The sequence below is a fragment of the Fusarium mangiferae genome, assembly GCF_900044065.1.
Source record: "Fusarium mangiferae strain MRC7560 genome assembly, contig: FMAN_scaffold009, whole genome shotgun sequence".
NCBI classification, from domain to species: Eukaryota; Fungi; Ascomycota; class Sordariomycetes; order Hypocreales; family Nectriaceae; genus Fusarium; species Fusarium mangiferae.
Window position 1 is genome coordinate 563,308 of NW_024573929.1, and position 18,816 is coordinate 582,123.

General features: G+C 49.2%; 7 protein-coding genes across 7 annotated transcripts; 3 read left to right on the forward strand and 4 right to left on the reverse strand.

Moving 5' to 3' along the window:
- Window positions 1-418: 418 nt before the first annotated feature.
- FMAN_12285 (uncharacterized protein) lies at window positions 419-1,789 on the reverse strand (the record flags this gene model as incomplete). The annotated part of the gene is made up of 1 exon (XM_041834805.1): window positions 419-1,789. One exon carries the CDS (start codon window positions 1,787-1,789, stop codon window positions 419-421), a length of 1,371 nt encoding a protein of 456 aa, XP_041685032.1.
- Window positions 1,790-3,936: 2,147 nt separating this feature from the next.
- On the forward strand, window positions 3,937-4,521 carry FMAN_12286 (uncharacterized protein; the record flags this gene model as incomplete). The annotated part of the gene is made up of 4 exons (XM_041834806.1): window positions 3,937-4,068; window positions 4,131-4,288; window positions 4,344-4,379; window positions 4,428-4,521. 4 exons carry the CDS (start codon window positions 3,937-3,939, stop codon window positions 4,519-4,521), a joined length of 420 nt encoding a protein of 139 aa, XP_041685033.1.
- A 617-nt stretch (window positions 4,522-5,138) lies between these two features.
- FMAN_12287 (uncharacterized protein) lies at window positions 5,139-6,932 on the forward strand (the record flags this gene model as incomplete). Its single annotated transcript, XM_041834807.1, has 1 exon — window positions 5,139-6,932. The coding sequence occupies one exon, from the start codon at window positions 5,139-5,141 to the stop codon at window positions 6,930-6,932; it is 1,794 nt and encodes a 597-aa protein (XP_041685034.1).
- A 165-nt stretch (window positions 6,933-7,097) lies between these two features.
- FMAN_12288 (uncharacterized protein) lies at window positions 7,098-8,164 on the reverse strand (the record flags this gene model as incomplete). The annotated part of the gene is made up of 3 exons (XM_041834809.1): window positions 7,098-7,472; window positions 7,545-7,582; window positions 7,642-8,164. 3 exons carry the CDS (start codon window positions 8,162-8,164, stop codon window positions 7,098-7,100), a joined length of 936 nt encoding a protein of 311 aa, XP_041685035.1.
- Window positions 8,165-8,700: 536 nt separating this feature from the next.
- On the reverse strand, window positions 8,701-15,413 carry FMAN_12289 (uncharacterized protein; the record flags this gene model as incomplete). Its single annotated transcript, XM_041834810.1, has 3 exons — window positions 8,701-10,036; window positions 10,084-14,043; window positions 14,098-15,413. The coding sequence occupies 3 exons, from the start codon at window positions 15,411-15,413 to the stop codon at window positions 8,701-8,703; spliced, it is 6,612 nt and encodes a 2,203-aa protein (XP_041685036.1).
- A 376-nt stretch (window positions 15,414-15,789) lies between these two features.
- FMAN_12290 (uncharacterized protein) lies at window positions 15,790-16,623 on the reverse strand (the record flags this gene model as incomplete). The annotated part of the gene is made up of 1 exon (XM_041834811.1): window positions 15,790-16,623. One exon carries the CDS (start codon window positions 16,621-16,623, stop codon window positions 15,790-15,792), a length of 834 nt encoding a protein of 277 aa, XP_041685037.1.
- A 538-nt stretch (window positions 16,624-17,161) lies between these two features.
- Window positions 17,162-18,720, forward strand: FMAN_12291 (uncharacterized protein; the record flags this gene model as incomplete). The annotated part of the gene is made up of 2 exons (XM_041834812.1): window positions 17,162-17,254; window positions 17,302-18,720. The coding sequence occupies 2 exons, from the start codon at window positions 17,162-17,164 to the stop codon at window positions 18,718-18,720; spliced, it is 1,512 nt and encodes a 503-aa protein (XP_041685038.1).
- Window positions 18,721-18,816: the final 96 nt, after the last annotated feature.

Sequence of the window (18,816 nt, forward strand, 5' to 3'; positions counted from 1 at the left end):
TGTCGGCGCCATAGTCTCATTGGATCAACCTCATAGATCTTTGCGGCGCGTCGGAGAGTTAATTTTCGGTCATTTTTAAGGGCACGAAGTGCGAGAATAACATTAGCTTCACTATTGAATTCAGGCATATTGGGTGGTGAAGAAACAGTTGACGACGTAGACATGTTGTAGGTTGAGGGATTTTTGTAACACTCACGTGTTTGTAACACTCGCTTATCATGGACGTTAGCCTAATCTTGGACAATCTCAGAGCAATCTTCACGTTATTCGAAACTCCGCGGGGATCGTTTTCTCAACCTCTGTTCCTCCAGCGATGTCAATTTCCCAAAGCTACAAATACACAATGCCGTCCCAAAACTGAAACATGAAAGGAGCGAATAGTTTCCCAATAATCCACCGAGACTGTGTTTCGTAACCCTTAATCATGTTTCTCGCCAGTTTCCTCAGCCCCGTCCTTATCTTCCTGCTCCTCAGCTTCCTGTTTCTCCTCCGGTTCTTCTCCCGTCACGGTTTCCTGGACTGTCTCCGCAGCCTCATCTTGAATCTCCTCAACACGCCCAGTGAGAAGCTTCTCCTGTTCCTCAAGAGAGCGTATGACAGGCTGAGCATTCAGTTCGGCAGTCAGACGGTTGTTGATCTCCTCGCCCAACTTCTTGCGAGCCTCTCTCTGCTGATCCGTCAACGGCACACCCCGTTGTTGGCCACCACATGGACACTGTGCAAGCCAATCCGGTGCGATAAACTTCTGAGATCTCTTGCCCGAGCTAATCACACTCTCCAGAACAGCAAACGATAGATCAAGAATGTTGTCCCTGCCGAACGAGTCAGGATCTATGAGCAGCTGAACTCCTATTCCGAATGCGACGGAGAGGATGGGCCCAACGCCCGGGATGAAGCCCAGGCCTAGCTGAGTGATACGGATGAGCAGGTCCCTGAGGAACGGGTTGTGCTGGTAGGGTCTCCATCCGATCTCGACGCCGAAAGTGGCGCTGAGAATTCTGGCGAAGTCCATCTCGCGGAAGAAATCCGGATGGTTCGTGATCGACACAGAAGATCTCCAAACCAACGACGAGTTGGCCCAAACGACCAGCTCCTGGCCACGCTGCTTGGATGCGAACAGCCCGAAGTCCGGATTGCGTAGCTTGTGTGGGATGGAAAGATAGGCAATGATGTCCGTAATATTGAAACCCCATGTGAGACCATCATGCCAGCCAAGGCCGTTATGGGAGTTGAGAGTCAGTGTTCTTGAGGCCCCAGTAGTACTGAGCATCTGAAGTTGGTTTCTGTGTCTGAAGTCGATAACGACATAAGTGCACAGGTGAGGGAACGCTTGGTCTGTGTTGAACGCGACAGGGAAGTAGATGGCTCTCAGGGGAATAGTAGCATCAATCCACAGCCACTGGGTATCGCGGTGCTGGATTTCTACCGGACGAAGGATGTATTTCCTGGGCCCTCCCCTCTGGTGATCCCGGCATTCATTCCAGTTGAGGCTGTTGGGATGACTGTGGATTCTGAGCATATCCGACGGCGACTTGTTTCTGCTCTCGCCCACCCAGAATCTGTCCCAGTCCCCGAAGCGCGTGCCTCCAATTCCGGAGGGTGTGCCATGCTGCCAACGTGACCTTGTATGGGATCTTTGGGTCACGCCACTCGCTGGCCATCCGTTCCAATAGTACTCAAGAAGAACAGTCCTATAGAACAGATTCTGGTTGTTTGCGTTCCAGTGAGGACCATATCTTAGAGAGCTTCTGACGAAGTAGCACTCGCCTTCTGGGTAGTATGAAGCCATGGTAAAGAGATATAATAGTGAGTACAGTTGGGTGTTATGAACGAATGCCTGTAATGATTACTCAGAACTTGGAAGAATGGATGTTCTCTTGGAGATTTCTGGATTTGACATTTGAGAAAGCTAGGAAAAGCTGTCTTGATATAACCGTCATCTCCCACCACAACGCCTTCAGAGTCAACAAGCACACCAGCTTCCATTCCCAAGCCCGGTACTGCCTATCCATCATTCGGTCTGCAGTCAAGCGTGTTTGTGGCAGTCGACAACCCCGCACATGAAGCCATTTCACATCAGCCGGGGTGGCACAACTTCTTGACCGTTATGCTGCCGTACGAACTCGTCGAAAAATGAGAAATACCATCTCAGTTTCGGGTTCATTGCAGAAAATTAAAGCATCACGATTTCGAACGGCCCGAACGTTGGTTCCACCTAATGCTGTCAAACGCACGGGATGAAGCCAATTCGTTGAAGTTTCGTGGGGGTGGAGAGTGAGGACTGCATGTCTCACTTCTCTGAGGATATTATCGGCACTTATGATCTTGGCTGTAGTGATTTACAGTGTCCAAAGCCATAGCCTTTTGAGTATGAATATACTTCCAGCTTCCTGGCTGCATATATAGACTATAAGGATACTCCCTTAAAATTGCATATGAACTTATCATGTATATCAGTGAAACATTGTTACTCACAGATATCACATCATGCTCAAGAGAGGAGTAAGACCAACCGCCGCGGTCTGAAGACGATGGCCTTCAATACCGTAGTCAGTGTAGGTTTGATGCTAGGGGAGGAATTATAAGCCGTAAGAATAAAGTTTAAGTAGAGTTGTATTGCAAAATGAGTTGTTTGTAGTAAGCTTGATTAGGAAATCCCCGACGGCCCGGACTTCTCGGACACTTTTGATGGAATATTCTCCGTCACTAGATTTTGACTTTGACTCTGACTCGGGAAACAGTATCCTGCATGTCTTTATTGCGACTGGCTAATGCAAAGTGATCCCTGAGGATCGCGTATCGTCGTGGCAGGACTCAGCCTCACAAGAAAAATCGGAAGCCGGATGAGACGGATTTTGACCTTGAACCAGTGATAGCCTCGCTGAATTAGTCTGAGGCTATGGTGAGCTTTATTTGAAGAGACTCGTTGGGTTTTGGGATCAACTTCATATGCTATCTATCCTTCTTACGCTATCGCATCTGAGCTAGACATGGAGTAAGATGCAAACCTCACTCTGTTTGACTTCTTGCAGCCCCGCTCTCACTCAATCTCGCCCTCGATGTCAACTCTCACCGCATCGGCAGATACAACTTTTCCAGAATCCTTCTTATTCCCGCGTGCCTGGGCAAAGCTGACTGCAGAATCAGATGCCAACAAATGACCTCAAAACTTCTCGGCATTTATGCTGAGGCTTAGCCTCTGGAGGCTGAGTAAGAAAGCTATCCCGCAGCAAGTTAGCAAGAAGAGAGGTTTTGAGAGTTTAGTGCAGGGCCTTTTTATCTGTCTACCAATTACACCCCGGGCAACCCGAGGGATCGTCAATTGACAAGATAGGGCTGTAGTCAATGCTACTACGTGGCTGGGCTGAAACGGCTATACGGCGGGAATATTTAACCTCCAGACATGAAACGGTCAAGGTTACTGAGTCATCTTGACTTACTGTCCAGCCAAAACACTTAGCTATTTTGAGTGAAACATATTAATATGTTTCTTAGTGGTAGAGAGAACTTTCGAACTCACCTTTGGTGAAAATTTGCCGCAGAACGGAATTCCGTTTCTGTGTGACCTCCTGCCACTTGCAGCATAAATCCATGCGTTGTCAGCGTCCCGCCCAAGACTAACCAACCATGGGGGTCCCCTGTACCTCCAACCAGTTTCTCACTGACGATCTGTGAATGGCCATATCGGATATACCAATTTTAGCAGTGTCTTTACTACAGCCTCGGGTTAAAATTCACGGGCTCAATGTGACTCTGCCTCATTGAGGATTCTGTGGTAACGTAGCAAGAGGCTGGCGAAGAAAATATCATGGGGGCGGAGAAACGGAAGTAGTATAAAGGGAGGGTTTCCCGTCGATATGGTGTTTTTGTTCATCAGACAACGACATACAAATTCAACTCAGACTTAAACTTGCTCTTCATACTCCTACCGCCAAAATGGTCAACTTCATTACCACTTTCGCTATCTTCCTCACCGCTGCTTCTTCAGCCCTTGCTGCTCCTCAGCCTCTTGAAGCTCGTGATGATACCAGCTGCATGGACAATCTCCCAGGCAATACTCTGGCCAATGTACGTCTCGTCGTCTAACTCTAATCAGCTCCAACCTGAATCAAGTTACTAACCTCTTCAAGGTCAACGAGGCAGTCGAGTGCATCAACTACCTCGCCAGCCTCGGTGACCAAGCCTGCGTAGCTGGTGTCTCTGGCCAGTCCTTCTGCAGGCGTGGAAATACCCAGATCACTGGTCTCGCTGTTGGACTTAACAGCGACCAAACTTCTTCTTCTCCTTGGTGGGCTCACCTTCATATCCCGTGTCTGTTGAGTCTTTGCTAATTCCGTTCTTAGCCGTGATGTTGCTCGAGGTGCTGGTCTTGTCATGGAGTAAGTCTTCTTCCTAGTGTAGCAACAGTTGTCACTAACGATTCCCAGCCGCTGCACACGAGCTGATGGAAAGGTTCGAGGACAGAACCCTGCTTGGGGCAATGGACACCTCATGGTTGATATCCGCAACGTTCCTCAGTAAGGGAAATATTTGGCGTCCTGCCGATCGCTTGGTCTTGACCTCAATGACAGACATAAGAAACGATGGGTGGCCAGAGTGATGGGTATAGCTTCTCGTATATACTAGAATACAAAGATCATATGATTGTCTCTCTCTGAACATCTTTCATGCCTCAACTTCTATTATGCTAGTATGTAACCTAAAAATAATGACCATAAAATTTGTTTGGACTGCTACATATCTCACTACTGTTTTTATTTGCTTTAATATTCAATCCTGCATTTCAAATTTGAAGCTACGTGATTGGGTTATCACCCTCACACAGAGACCGACTAAACTTTGGCTCTCTTGGACAAACTACATTGCAGCCGTACAACATTCTACTTAAACAATTTACTGTTTTCTTGCCTAGTAAATGATGGATATTTTTATAATACATCTCATAGGACGAGCGATCAATTGCCGGTTTCAAGTTAAATTTGCTTACACCGACCCCACAATCTCCGTAGTCCATGTCCGTGTCCGTGTCCGTCCACCGCGTCCGTCTCGTCTCATGCCAACCTCCACCTCCGACCGACTTTTTTCCCCCATCTCAATCCCCAATCCTCTCTCCAAATCGCCTACAGGCTGTTGACACCATGGCTACACCGGCGGTGTATTCCTCCCTCGATAAAGAAGACCGAGTCGACGACAAAAACCCCGGCCTAGCAACAAACTACCCCATCTCCCAAGATACAGACTTCAAAAGATTGTATAAGTTGGATAGTTGGCTGAAATGGTATGTCATAGCTCTTGGCATTTACCTAGCCGGTGCCATATTCTGCGTAGTGTGGTCTTACACCGGCGCACTCCTCGATAACGATGCTTCAAAACGTCGAGTCTTTCGCACAGGCGATTCCGTGCCCGTTGATCAGCTCTACTCCGGTATAGCGCTCTCAGCACTCCTCGCCCCAGCAGCTCTATTCGTTCAATTCGTCGTCTTTGATTTTCGGAGGTTGCATTTATTCGCGCTCACGACGCAGCAACCCGTTGCGATTAGAGATCTAGATGATATTGCAGAGGGCGTTACGCTGTTGACGCTACCGGCTGTTATGAAGTACTCGTGGTGGTATGGAGTCATGCATACCTTTTTGATTCTTACAAGAACGCTGCTTGTGCCAGTTGGAACACTCTCGCTTACTGTTGGGCCGTATGGTCATTTTAAGGAGGGCTGGGGTGTCGTGGGGGTTCCCATTGCGCGGGATGCAGTGGGGAGTAACATCACTGCGCTTTCGACTGCGATGGGTGCGAGTCCGGACTTGGATTTTCACCCATCGCTCTCGAAGAATGATACCTTTTTGTCACAGACGGTGTTTACGTTTGTGGGAAGTCTTGTTTCGCAGAATGCGCTGGCGAATGTCGACTCTGGTGTCTTGGGGCCTGTGCCCACGCATAACCTCACGTTTGCTACAAACACGACTTACGATGGATTGGTCTTCTTCAACTGGACCGCTGCATGCGAGGCTGCTACCGAAGTGACCTACACTTCTTACAAAGACGACGGCAACACGATTTACAACTTCACCCTCCCTGATAACAGCGTCGAGAGCATCGAACTGCTTTCGCAAGGCTCGCAAAGAATTCGACTCTGGAGTAACGCTTCAGTCCACGGCACAAACAAGATCCCAACCTCAGGCACGACGTACTTCCTCTCAGCTACAAAGGCCATCCCGAATGTCAACGAGACTGCTCTGCGGAACAGAGGCAACGACAAGAGTTTGGTGCAAACAGACGGAGGAGACTGGGTCTCTCGCACGAAATGCACGCCCTCCATCAAATGGCTCGTCGGCTCGTGTACCTTCAATGGCACGATAATGGCATCCTGTACCGAAGCCCCAGGGTCCAACCAAACAGCGCTTGACACGGAAGCGCTTGATGCGCTGGGAGTGTACATGTCTGCTATTCCGTGGTACATCTTCCGCAACCAGATCGGTATTGTTGACGATACCCTCGATGCTCTTTACGCGATTCCCACGGCGGAGGACTTTGGTCACTTCTTTGGCAACATGGCTCACGCAATCGTGTCGATCAGCACGGCTGGGTATTTTGGTACTTCATCTGTTCCTACGCTCTCCCACATCACCGAATCAGTGTACATCGTGCGCTGTAGTATCCTTATCGCTGTAACAGTAATGCTGTTCCTTTCGGTATCTGTCTCGGTCATCGACATCATTCGGAATAGGCTGAAGCATCTTCCTCAACTGCCGGCTTCATTCTTGGCCATTGCGTATGCTGTGAGAGGACCGTGGTGGGATAACGAGCTGAACGGTTATAGACCGTGGGACAAGATGAAGACGAGAAGCGATGGAGCGGAGGCGGTCATGTTTGGTGTTGACACGGAGGATTCGAGATTCATCAGGCTTGCACCGTCCGTTGCACCAATCCGTCGTTGATTCTGGATATATAGCGCTTTTCATGTAGCTACTGAGCAACTCATTTCCATCCCTTCATTCTTCAATCCTGTCATTTAACCATCCTGGTAAACATCCGTGATTCAATCATCACCGCGAAACCAAGCCCTCCCTTGTCAGTTCCAAAAACACGAGTACATCCTTCCATCACTCCTTGGCAAACTCTCCCGTAGCAAACCAGTCATCAATCCCCTCAAACCACTTATCAACCGACGCGTTGGTCAGGGCATCACGCCAGGCGGGAGGTCCCTCGTACGGCAGTTTCGCAAGTCTGAATGCGAGAGGGCGGGTGAAACTCTCGTCGAGCCAAACACCGCGCTTGATGGGCGTCTTCGTCACATCAATGATCCGCTTCATGTTGTCACCAAGCTCGTTGGGGTCGGACTTGAACTTGTTGTAGATGATGACGTCGAATTCGAGATCGCCCATGTATTCGCCATCGCCTGCGAAGTTGGCCTCCTCGAAGTCCATGCCGTGGCAGGACCAGCTGAGGAACTTGGCGATAGTGAGGCGGATCATCCACTGGAGGCTATGGTATATTAGCTGCGCTCAACAACAGATGTGATAGTGATCAAGGGGGAGAGTTGAACTTACAGAGCATCGCGATATCCATGCAACTTGCCGCCAGTCTCCTAGAACTTGAAGCGCAGCAGGTTGGTACGCTCCCCCTCCGGCAGCCCTGCACGTGTACCCTGAAGAGCATTGATGAAATCGATCAGAATGAAGTTCTCCTTCGGGTCCATCTTCGACCTCTCGACGTAAAAGTCAAAGATCAGAAGAGGATCCATCCAAGGGTCACTCTTAATGCAGAGTCGCACAGTGAGTTCGGCCTTCCCATTGGTCGTGGGCGCCATCCACATAGCGAAGCCATGGATGGCACAACGGTTTCCGTCCTCGTCGGCAAAAAGAACGTTCTCATTCAGCTCGAAGAAGAAGTGCTGGCGGCATTCGGTCTCACCGGGCAGCTGGTAGTACTGCAGAGACATGCCGACGAGGCCGGTGCGGGAGACGACAGCGAGATGAGGGTCCGTCTGGCCGAGGATGTCGGATAGGGTGAAGGTATCACGCGCAGGAGGAGGGACTTTCTCCCAGTCGCGCTCCTCAGTGAGGAGGGCGGTCTTCCAGTATGTGTCGTGATTCTTGGTAGGGTCGACACCAGTGGAAGGGTGCATAGTGGCATGGGCCCGCTTGGACGCATACTCGGCAGCCTGCATCTTGGCGGTCTTGTAGACAAACAGAGACTTCTATTCGTATACTTAGAGGGTGATAGAGACCGCGTCCAAACACGGTTGGTGTTGGTTGTGTGTGGATCGAGTTTGCATGCAGGTCGTGGAGGAGGGAGACGAGGGGGTTACGAAATATTTTACACTAGAGTTGGATGCCTACCGATAGACAAAAGGGTCATGTGGGATCTTTAGGGCCCGGTATGGCAGACTACCCCTCTGTCAGTGCAAGGACACTCACTGATATTTCGACCTTGCTCCCCTTTTATGACATAACTGCCAAATATCCTTGGTCTCCTCCACTCACGCATCTTTCGTCTACTCTCATCATATCTACGGCGTCAATCTGTTTTATTTGTTCATGATCGCTTTCCTTTCTTTCATATCCGAAACAGCTTGCCTGAAGTTCAAGCTGATTGCTCCCTTGCAAACACAATCGTCATGAAAGCGACAAAAGACAACATCATCCAAGCATGACTTCTTACGTACCCAATCCCTCTCATCCAAGCTCTTCTGGCTGCTTCTCTTTAACAACACGAAACCCAGCCAGCGCTAGACTCAGAATCCGACTCAGAGTAGGAGTCTGAATCTCTCGCGCGGTTGATCCGCGTCAAGAAACTCCGAACCCGATCCAATTCCGCTTCTCCTTCAGATCCAGTATCTGAGTCTGTGCTTGAATACAAGTCCGTTTCTTCAACATACAGTCGCACAACCTTCCCTTGCCAACTCCTCTTCATCTTCGACAGTCTCTTCGCATAATCTAATGTCGACTCTTCAAGCCATTGGGCTCTTCTACCGTAAAGCAACACCTTGGCTTCTATGTATCCACCCCACGGAACCTCTTCCCGAACACAGTTTGCATCGGCTTCAGCTGAAAGACGCTTCTGGTCCATGAACCGACCACAAAGAAGCCATTCCCTGACTGCATCAGTTCCAGCGACTAGAAAACAGCTGGTGAACCCGCTCTTGCTCATGTACCTCAAGGATGCCCCATTGCGAGCGAGAAGCTTGACAGCATCCAGGCTCCCGCAAGCACTTGCATTCATGAGTGCCGATCCAAAACAGGAACCTTCAAAGTTGATATCAGCACCCATCTCAAGGCAATTCGCGATAATGTCAACACGATTCAAAGCGGCTGCGTGGCATAAAGGGCTCCAGCCGCGCGATGGTTCAAGATTCAGGACTTTGCGGAACAGATCAGCTGGCATTCGTTGTCGAAGCCGCTCGAATGAGGATGTTAGGAGGGCAAGACCAGAAAATTCACACCACTCCAGATGCCACGGAAAAGGAGTCGTTCCGCTCAGATCTTGTTCGCGGTCCAATACCCAGTCAACTAGATCTTCTTCGCCCAAGATGTGATGCATCATACTCCGACCCGCCTCATCCTCACTCGTGAGATCAGACTTGAGCTTATGCATACTGTCCAAAGTGTTGGGGGTTAGTCGCAACGCCTCGCATTGTGCCGAGAATCGTGACGTGTCTGATACAGTGAAGAGCTTCTTCGGTAACCGTGAAAAGCTGATAGGGTGCGCTTCATCAAACAGATCATCACCAAACCATTTCATCAACGACGGTAGCGATCCGACCCTGCACACTGCAGCTGTCGATGCCCCAAGCGAGACTAGATGCTTTGCCATACTATCATCTTGCGAAAATATAAGTGGTGTCCACCCATTCGAGTCGGCTGCGTCGATATCCGCTCCCCTCTCTACCAGAAGTGAGACTGCCTCCTTGTTCCCATGCCACGCAGCCATGTGCAACGCCGTCGTCTTTGCACGATATGTCCAATCTTCAAAGCTATTTTCATAAAAGAACCTACTAGGAAACAAGCGGTTCAACACGTCTTTGAAGGCTTGTGAAGATCTGTGGACTGGTTAGTCACTTGTCATACATCTCCCATTTCTGCTTACCCGATGTAATGAAGGTGTCTTTCAGCTTCTTCAAGCAATATCTCAAGGCCTTTCGTGTTACTTTCTTCTATTGCTTCATGGAATGGAAGCTCACGCCCGAATCTCAAGTCACCGCCTTGCCTTAAATATCTCAAGAACAATTTCGGCAGCAAACGATTGAGGCTTCGCAGGCCAGCAGCTATTTCAATGGCACTTTTCCCGAATTCATCGTTATAATCCGCTTGCAATGCACTGGCTCCTTTGCCCAACAACCATTTGCCCATGGTAAAGTTGTCATCCTCCAAAGCTACCAGAAACGCTGACAATCCAGGCCTTGATGGGAGGGGGACATCAACAGAGCACCCTTTGTCAATCAGCTGCATCATACTTTCATAATCATCTTCTTTTACGGCCCTTTCGAACGCCAATGCCAAACGCTCTGCTGGTTCCCCGAATTCTGCAAGTTCTTGGATAGATGAAATTTGTTTGTAGCCAACCCAGGGAACCCCTTCCAAAACCTCATAGATTTCTTCGAATTCAAGGTCGGAGGAAATCCTCCCTGGGCTCATGCCGTTTTTATCCAAGGTTTGAAATGCGCCATGCTCCATCAAGCATTGGACGACTTGTAGATGTCCGCCGAACACAGCCAAATGCAACGGACTGAAGCCGAATTGACTTTCAACCATTGTGTTGAATCCTCTTGTCAGAAGAAGCTTCATGACATCTAAGAAGCCATTATAGGCAGCTATGTGGACCGGAGAAAGCCCTTCATCTGATAGTAAAGACTTTTCTGGCTCCGAAACTTGGTGCAATATGTACTCTAGGCAGGCAACGCTATTGCAGGCCGAGGCCATATGTATTGCGTTTCCGTTAGTGATCACAACCTTTGGACCAAACTCTTGGAGTTCAAACGTCACCGGATCTGACCATCGAAACGAGGTCCCGGCCTCGCTTGTGTGATTTGCAATCTTCTGCAGGAATGCCACATTATCGGTGGCTATACACGCAAGTACTCCATTAACGACTGAAGGACCGCTTACATGTAGGTCGGCACCTAATTCTAGCAGTCGTTCTGCAAATTGTAAAGAGGATTCTTGGAGATGATATACAAGAGGCGTAGCTTTATACGAGCCTGATCCAACATAGTTTATGTCAAACCCGTGTTGCACAAGTGCCTCCGCCAACCAAAGGATGTCCTTTGCGTCTTCTGATGTAGCAAGTGTATGAAGAGGCGATGCATGATCTTTTCCAAAAGAAGATTCCACTGTCTCTCCAACACTGCAACGTTCCAATAGTTCCCTGAGAGCTGTCGTCCCGTCTTCGGTCTTGCAAAGATCGATCGCCACGGGAGCACGAAATACAACTTCGAAGGATGTTTGGCCATCGACAAGGTGGTGGAGGTCAGCCCCCTTCTCGTTGAGTAGCCGTATCATATCGAGGTTGGCATTCTTTATCACATCTTGAAACAACAAGGATATTTCGTCAGAGTTTTGCATGCCATCCCAGTAACTGGTTTGCAAAATAGCATCGCGAAGCATCGGCATCAACGAGAAATGGTAATTGGACAGTAGTGGCACCAGTCCACTTTCTTTATACTGTTTCTCATGGCTGCGCATCGCTCCGAGTTCGAACACGATCCTCATCATGGTTTCGAATTCTTTTGAGCTGGTGTATTGTTCTTTGCTAGGCCCTTCATTGTCAGGTAGGCAACACACAAAGCTCCACAAGCTCTGGGTCTCGCTTGATCCAGTGTCATTCAGGGTGTTGGGGAAGAGGGCTTTGATGATATTGTTTTTTGGGAACACGCGATTGTCGAGCGAATTGGTGATGTACGTCTCAAGCGGTAGTCTGCCATCAACTCTTGAAGTAAGCGCGTCTGGATAAATCTTAATCAGTAACTTCACCTGGTCCAAAGAGACCCAAGCTTTCAGTTTGTGTACTGGTGTTGGTTCAGCTCCTATCATGCTGTCGAACTCAGCAAATTTCCCCTTCAGATAGCAAACGCTTTGTTCAGTCTCTAGGCTCGTGGTCATCCCTGATGCCCTGCGGTAACCCTGCAAAAAACTTAGAATTTGAAGGCATAGCTTATTCAAGTCAAGGTCGCGATGTTCGCTTTTTGGGCTCTCTCCAGCGCTTTCGAATACCACAATCAACGGCGTCGCGCCATAACGTGACCTCGACTGAAGCCCCTTGATCGTCTCTTCTGTAGCCAACTCGAAGATATCATTGATAAACTGATAGTCCAAGGGACGGTCCTGAGCCCAGTAATGTAAGATGCTGTATCCATCTTGGTCCTGGCTCATAAGAGATATTCCAAGATCCTTCAAGACCTTGCAAAGGCGTAGCCTGCCATGACGCTCACACAAATGAATTGGGAACTTGCCTTCCTCATTTCCGGTATAGGGATCGAACCCCGCAGTAACCAAGGCTTTGAAGCTGTCAAACGCGTTGTACTTGATTGCCAGGTGTAAAAGCCCATTGACCAGTCCCGAGTACCGAACTTGATTCTTTAGTCGCCTGTCCTTAAAACAGTACTTGAGCAACGCAATATTGTCGCTGCAAATAGCTGAGACTAGCTGGGAAACCAAAGCGTCGTCCGACATCAGGTCACAAGAACCAACCAAACTCAAATCTCTTGTCAGGGAGAATTTACATTCTTGAGCCCAACTCCAGACAATCAGACCCAGCTCAGCACCCCATTCGCTACTGTAGGCTCCAGTCGAACTGAGGAATTTCAAAAGCATGCGAGTCGACACTTCTGCCACATAATTTGATGTGCTAGTAGCCACGAGCCATTCTTGAAGAACCTTGACGTCAGACACAGACGGTGTGATATGAGAACATAGGCACCGAAATACAGGATATAAGTCGTTAAATATCGATGCAAACAAGCAAGTGATAGAGAAAACAGAGAGCGTGTTGGGGGGGATCAGATGGTCTGAAGACCGCGCTCCAGCATGCATCAGGCAGTCAATCGTCATATCTCTACGCTGGGCCGAGGGCAAGAACTTATCTCTTCCATTGGTCATAAGAGAGCGGTGTTTGGCGTTTGTCCCGCTCATTTCTGCCAGCCCAGGGACTGCCAAAATGGATATGAATGCAAGGTCGAGAGGTGTTGCGGCATCGAGTTTCTCGTTCACATCCGAACCATTGCAGATCAAAAAGCCGCATATCTCGGGAATATTCAAAGCAGCAGCCATGTGCAGTGGCTGAAAGGAAGGATTTCTCACTGTTCTCCAGGCCTGTATTTCGCTAAGTGCTGACTGAGTGCCAGTAGCAAACGTAACCTTTTTGAATACCTCAATAGCCCAGCACATGAAGAATGCTCGCTTGCGAGACTGGAACAGAGACTTCACTAGATCTAGAATTTGTGAGTCGCCTAGCCCATCCTGTGTGAGTTTGATCCATAAGAGGGCGGCATGTCTGTAAAACGGGTATGTCTCGTCTCTTTGACCAGTGGCAGCGATTTGTTCGTGCGGGTTGTTGGGCAGCTTGTCAAAATTCTCCATTTGGAGAAAACGCAGACACTGCGTAGCAAGAAGCTGGTTTGTCGTGTGCTGAGCAATCCGGTACTTTCCAAGGTTGGTACCTTGAGATATGGCGTTTTCGTCTTCCAGGAATTCGCGGACAGAGAAGTGGGCAAATTCGAAGTATCTTCCATCCGTAGATTTTCGTATGAGGCTGCTGCACCTTTTCAATATTTCGTATTCTGGTACGACATTGCCTTCGTCTATCTTTCCCTCTGTTGTTAGAGTTGAGACCGCTTGCCGCAGCTCAACGATCGTCAACTTCGGCTCTGCTATGGCCATGAAGTGAAGACACATTTGAACCATGTTTTGTACTCCAAGAGAGAACTGATTTACCTTCTCGAGGAGGCGACGATAACTCTCAGGTAAGTCGGGCGGGAGCTTGCTCAAAGCTTCGCGGCGCTCCTGGTCGTGAGCACAGTTGCCCAGGTAGTCCAGCTGGCAAACTACCCACCTGAACCTAGATCTTGTTATTTTGGCTCGTATTGGACGTTCATTGCGGTCTTACATCCCATCAGCCTTTGCCACCAAAGCGCTCCGGATCTCCTCTTTCATATTCGCACTGGTTAGCTGAAGTTGTCGTGTGCGAATCCTCTTGTCAATTTCGGCATTCACATAGAGTTCCACATCCTCGGTATGCGCTGCGATTTGGATAGGCTCGAATTCTTCTTCGAAGCGCACACGAATGTTGACGTGATCCCGACTGAAAATAGCCATCGACACTCGCTCAGCGTTGTCAGCTAATTGGATCAGGTTGTCGACAACCTCGTCGGTCATATCGTCACACTCATCAATACCATCAACAACTATGATGGTTTGGTCAAATGTCTCACACATTTTACTGATTTGAGCTCGTAGTTCGTCTGAATCGGCAGTCTGCGGGAGTCCTTCTGGTGGATAAAGGCTTTCGTAGTAAGCGTCCAGGACGTCATATGATTCATCATTTTGACGTGCAAGTTGAGAAGCCAGTGCACCAAGAATATTTACTATGTTCCACGTTTTCGAATCCTTGTAGTCACAAAAGAAGAACGCCACTCCTGTCTTGCGAGAAGCGCGATTGAGAGAGAGAGCCTCTTGAATTACGGAGCCAGCGAGGATGGTTTTGCCTGCTCCTGGTATTCCAGTCAACCATAGCTTGGAGCCTGGTGTTTCGAGCCAGCGAACAAAAGTTGGTGATTCAGTCAGCCAGAGTCCTGTCATTGAATGACGAAGCCTGATGCTTGTTTGCAGTGCGGGCTGCGGATTCGCTTTCATGAAATGATCCAGAATACGCTTTTTTCGTTTGTCGATGGCTATCATAGTGTTGATCTCAATCCTTCTCGCCACCTCTCCTAAAACGGTAATCTTTCTGTCTATTTCGTCAGATTTGGAGAGCGATAGCTGTATCTTCCGCATCGAGTCAGCAAGAAGGGCGACGCTGATGGTTTCCTTATGCCGAGACAGCTCGGTCAGAAGCTCTTTTGTCTCTGACGATGAGAAGGGCCATTTGAGTTGTCGTACGATCCCGTCGAGCTTGGATTTCTTGAAGCTTTCAGAAGCTTTCTTGACTCTTGATTCGATTTTGTTGAATGTCTTGTAGCAGTGATTTAGATAGTGGTTCCTCAATGTCGGGTCAAAGGATTGCCCTTCATCTTCCAAATCTGATGCCAAGGCCTCAAGGCGTCGCAACACGCTGGAGAGATTGTTGATCTCGTCAAGAAGGCTCTGAATTTCATCCTTCGCATCTTTGGCGGCTCTGACGAATTTGTATGTGGTTCTGAAGATAACGTCGGCTAGTGAGATCAAGCCGGCAATACTGGCTGCCAAAGAAAGAGGGTCGGCCATGGCGAATGGCTGTATAGAGTTATCGCATCTCTGTATATATTATTCTATGGAAGAAAAGAGTTGAGACAAGTCCTGCCTTGAGGGATATCATAGCACCCCGCAAGGCGCAGCTGATGCGAAGGTAAGATCATGCAAGTCCTGTCAGCCCTCCACTCACTTCATGCAGTAGGTGCCCTGCTGCAGTTTCTGCCTAAAGCAAGCGCACTCAACTCAGCCCGAACCAGGCCTTTGAAAGCGACAGAAATATTCTTGTAAAGGCCCTGCGTTTTAGGTAATGACATGCAATACCTATCTATCGGTAACAACAGCTACGTAAGGTATTGACATATCTTAACGCCCTTGTTTTTTTGACACTCAGCCGGCCAAACTGACCAGGCTACAAAATCTCAAACTCTTTAGGCAATTCTTTCTCCTGTACCCAAGCAGCAATCCCAGAAGCAAACAACTCTGGAAGTTGTAAATGCCATGGATGATAAGCATCCCTCACAACGACAGCCTCATTCTTGACTCCCGTCTTCTCTCCTCCCTCTCTCAGAATAACTCCCATATCTCGTACAGGATCAATCTGATCCATCTTCCCTCCCGAAATAACACAAGTTCTGACTCCAGAATCTGCAACTGCTTTTACTTCCTCCATGCTAAAGGTACTGAGCTCCTTATTCATCGCCTTGGACCTCTCTGGTGAATGGTTCTTCTTCCCTTCGGCAACCCATTCTTCATAGTCAATTCCCTGCCGTCGCAGCGATGCCTCGAGTACACCAGGAATGCTCTGTATGCAGTTCACAATCGACATCGCCATCGGGTGCTCCATGAACCACTTAAACATTCCTCTGTATGGGTAAGCACCTGTTGCGAACGTCGACAACACGACGTCGGGATGGCGAGATGTGAGAACGAGAGCGATGAAACCGCCCAGTGATAGACCAACAACATGTGCTTTTCCGCCGTGTGCATGCTTTCGAATGACTTTGCATACTTCATCAGCAGCTGTTGCGAGGGTCAATGGGCGCCCGATGTCCCAAGACCCAGAGTGCATGGGAAGGTCGACGAGGATTAGGTGATAAGAGGCCAGTGATTGCTGGGGAGCAACCAGCTTCCATTCGATATGGCTGCCTCCACCACCGTGTAAGAATACTATTGATTCTTTCTGGTCCTGGTTGCGCTCCTCAAAGTAGAGTAGCTTCCCATTGTCAATTGGTACCTTAGACATGTTCAGGGTAGTCCGGAGACCAATTATTTACACAAAGTATGGCTTCTCGCGATAGCGAATCATAGAGATCTCGAAAAAGTTAACAGGAACGGGAACTAACTGGGGCTTGGCACGTATTTAAAGTAACTGCAACGAGCTTTAGAAAACCCAAACTCTCATGACTGTTGAGCTTTCGGGTAATCGGCAGACTTTTGTGATAAGGGACCAACACGCATTACGTATCACAGCTCAACATTGGTCAAATCAATACGAGACCATTACCCTGGAAAGACTCGGTTCAAAAGTTCATAAATCCTCTCAGATAAAGGTCAATCGGCTCGTTGTCCTCCAATAACCCGGATTTGGACACTCTCATTCCAATCCATTGCCATGATGAACGCAGGGGGACCAAAAACAGGGGTAATCCACGCCACAGCGCATGTGGACCCACCCCCATCACAGGCTAACGTTAACTCAAGCTACCCCAGATCCTCACCTCGAACCCTCAACCTTACCCCTTCACCAACCCATTCTATCGACAAAATATCCGACTGCCAACATGGCCGGTATCAGACTCCGCGATGTCAGCGGGTATCTGATCTTGCTCATCGCCATCTCGACCCTAGGGTCGTTGCAGTTCGGGTTTCACTTGGTACGTTTGCTCAGATCGCCGTGACAATAGCTAACTAACTATCTTAGGCTGAACTCAACGCACCCCAGGATGTTATTACATGCCGCAAGAAATCGATCTCCGCCCTCGACAAGATCAAGGGACTGGTCTACAAGCCGAAAGACGACGATGCTGGTTCTGGCTTCATGCCGCACTGTATCCCCATGGACGAGGCTTCGTTTGCGACGATATCTTCCATCTTCATGCTCGGTGGGCTGTTGGGAGCTTTGGCCGCTGGACCCTTCTCGTCGAAACGCGGACGGCTTCCTGCGATGCGCATCACGGGTCTGCTCTATTTGTTCGGAGCAGCTGTTGAGACCGTCGCAGGAAGCGTCTTTGTCATGGCGCTCGGTCGCTTGTTTGCTGGTATCGGTGCTGGAGCGTCGACTGTCGTTGTCCCTCTTTACATCAGCGAGATTGCACCACCCAAGGAACGTGGGCTGTTTGGCTTTATGACGCAGATCTCGATCAACTTTGGTATCCTGGTGGTTCAAACCATGGGATTCTTCCTGAGCTACGGCAGTGCTTGGAGATGGATCCTCGCTACTGGAGTCTTCATTGCGACAGCTCAAACTCTGGGTCTCTTCGTTGTCCCAGAGAGTCCATCGTGGTTAGCGGCGCAGGGAAATGCGCCCAAGGCCAGGCGGACCCTGCAGAGGATTCGTGGCAACGGCTACGACATTCATGAGGAGACCGAGACCTGGGACTCAGATGACCGTGATGCTTCCGAGGAAGATGGCTTGCTTCAGGCGGATAGTGCCTCCGAATCACCATCGAAGAATAGGACTGAGCATCTTGGATTCTTCGAAGTACTCAAGGACCCTGATACCAGGCCTGCAATCGTCGCTGTCGTGGGCATCATGTTTGCCCAGCAGCTCTGTGGTGTCAACTCGATCATCATGTACTCCGTGTCTCTTCTTGCCGATTTGCTGCCTGTCTCTTCGTCACTGCTCACTATTCTCGTTTCCGTTGTCAACTTGTTCACTACTATCGCGTGCGCGCCTCTTCCGGATCGTCTCGGTCGCAAGACTTGCCTCCTTGCCTCGATTATCGGACAAGGAACAAGCGCTCTCATTCTCGCCATCTCGATCATTTTTGGAATCAAGATTCTCTCAGCCCTCGCCGTTGTGGCGTTCGTTGGCTTCTTCGCAGTTGGTCTGGGTCCAGTACCATTCCTGATCTCCTCTGAGCTGGTCGGACAAGAGGCTGTTGGCGCCACGCAAAGTTGGTGTCTCGCAGCCAACTACGCAGCGACTTTCCTTGTCGCTCAATTCTTCCCGATCGTAAACTCAGCTCTTAACGATTTGCTGGGCGGTCACGGATGGGTTTACTTTATCTTCGCAGGCCTGGCCGCTGGATCTGCTATCTTTGTGTTCTGGAACGTGCCAGAAACAAAGGGCAAGAAGGATGTCGATGAGGTTTGGGGCAGGACAAGGCGCGTTGATTAGAAGCCTGCGACAATTACTGCCTTGACTTATCGTCATTAAAGGTTCACGATTGCTATTGTGCGTGGGGTACGCGCGCGGAATGATTTCTTTATTTGT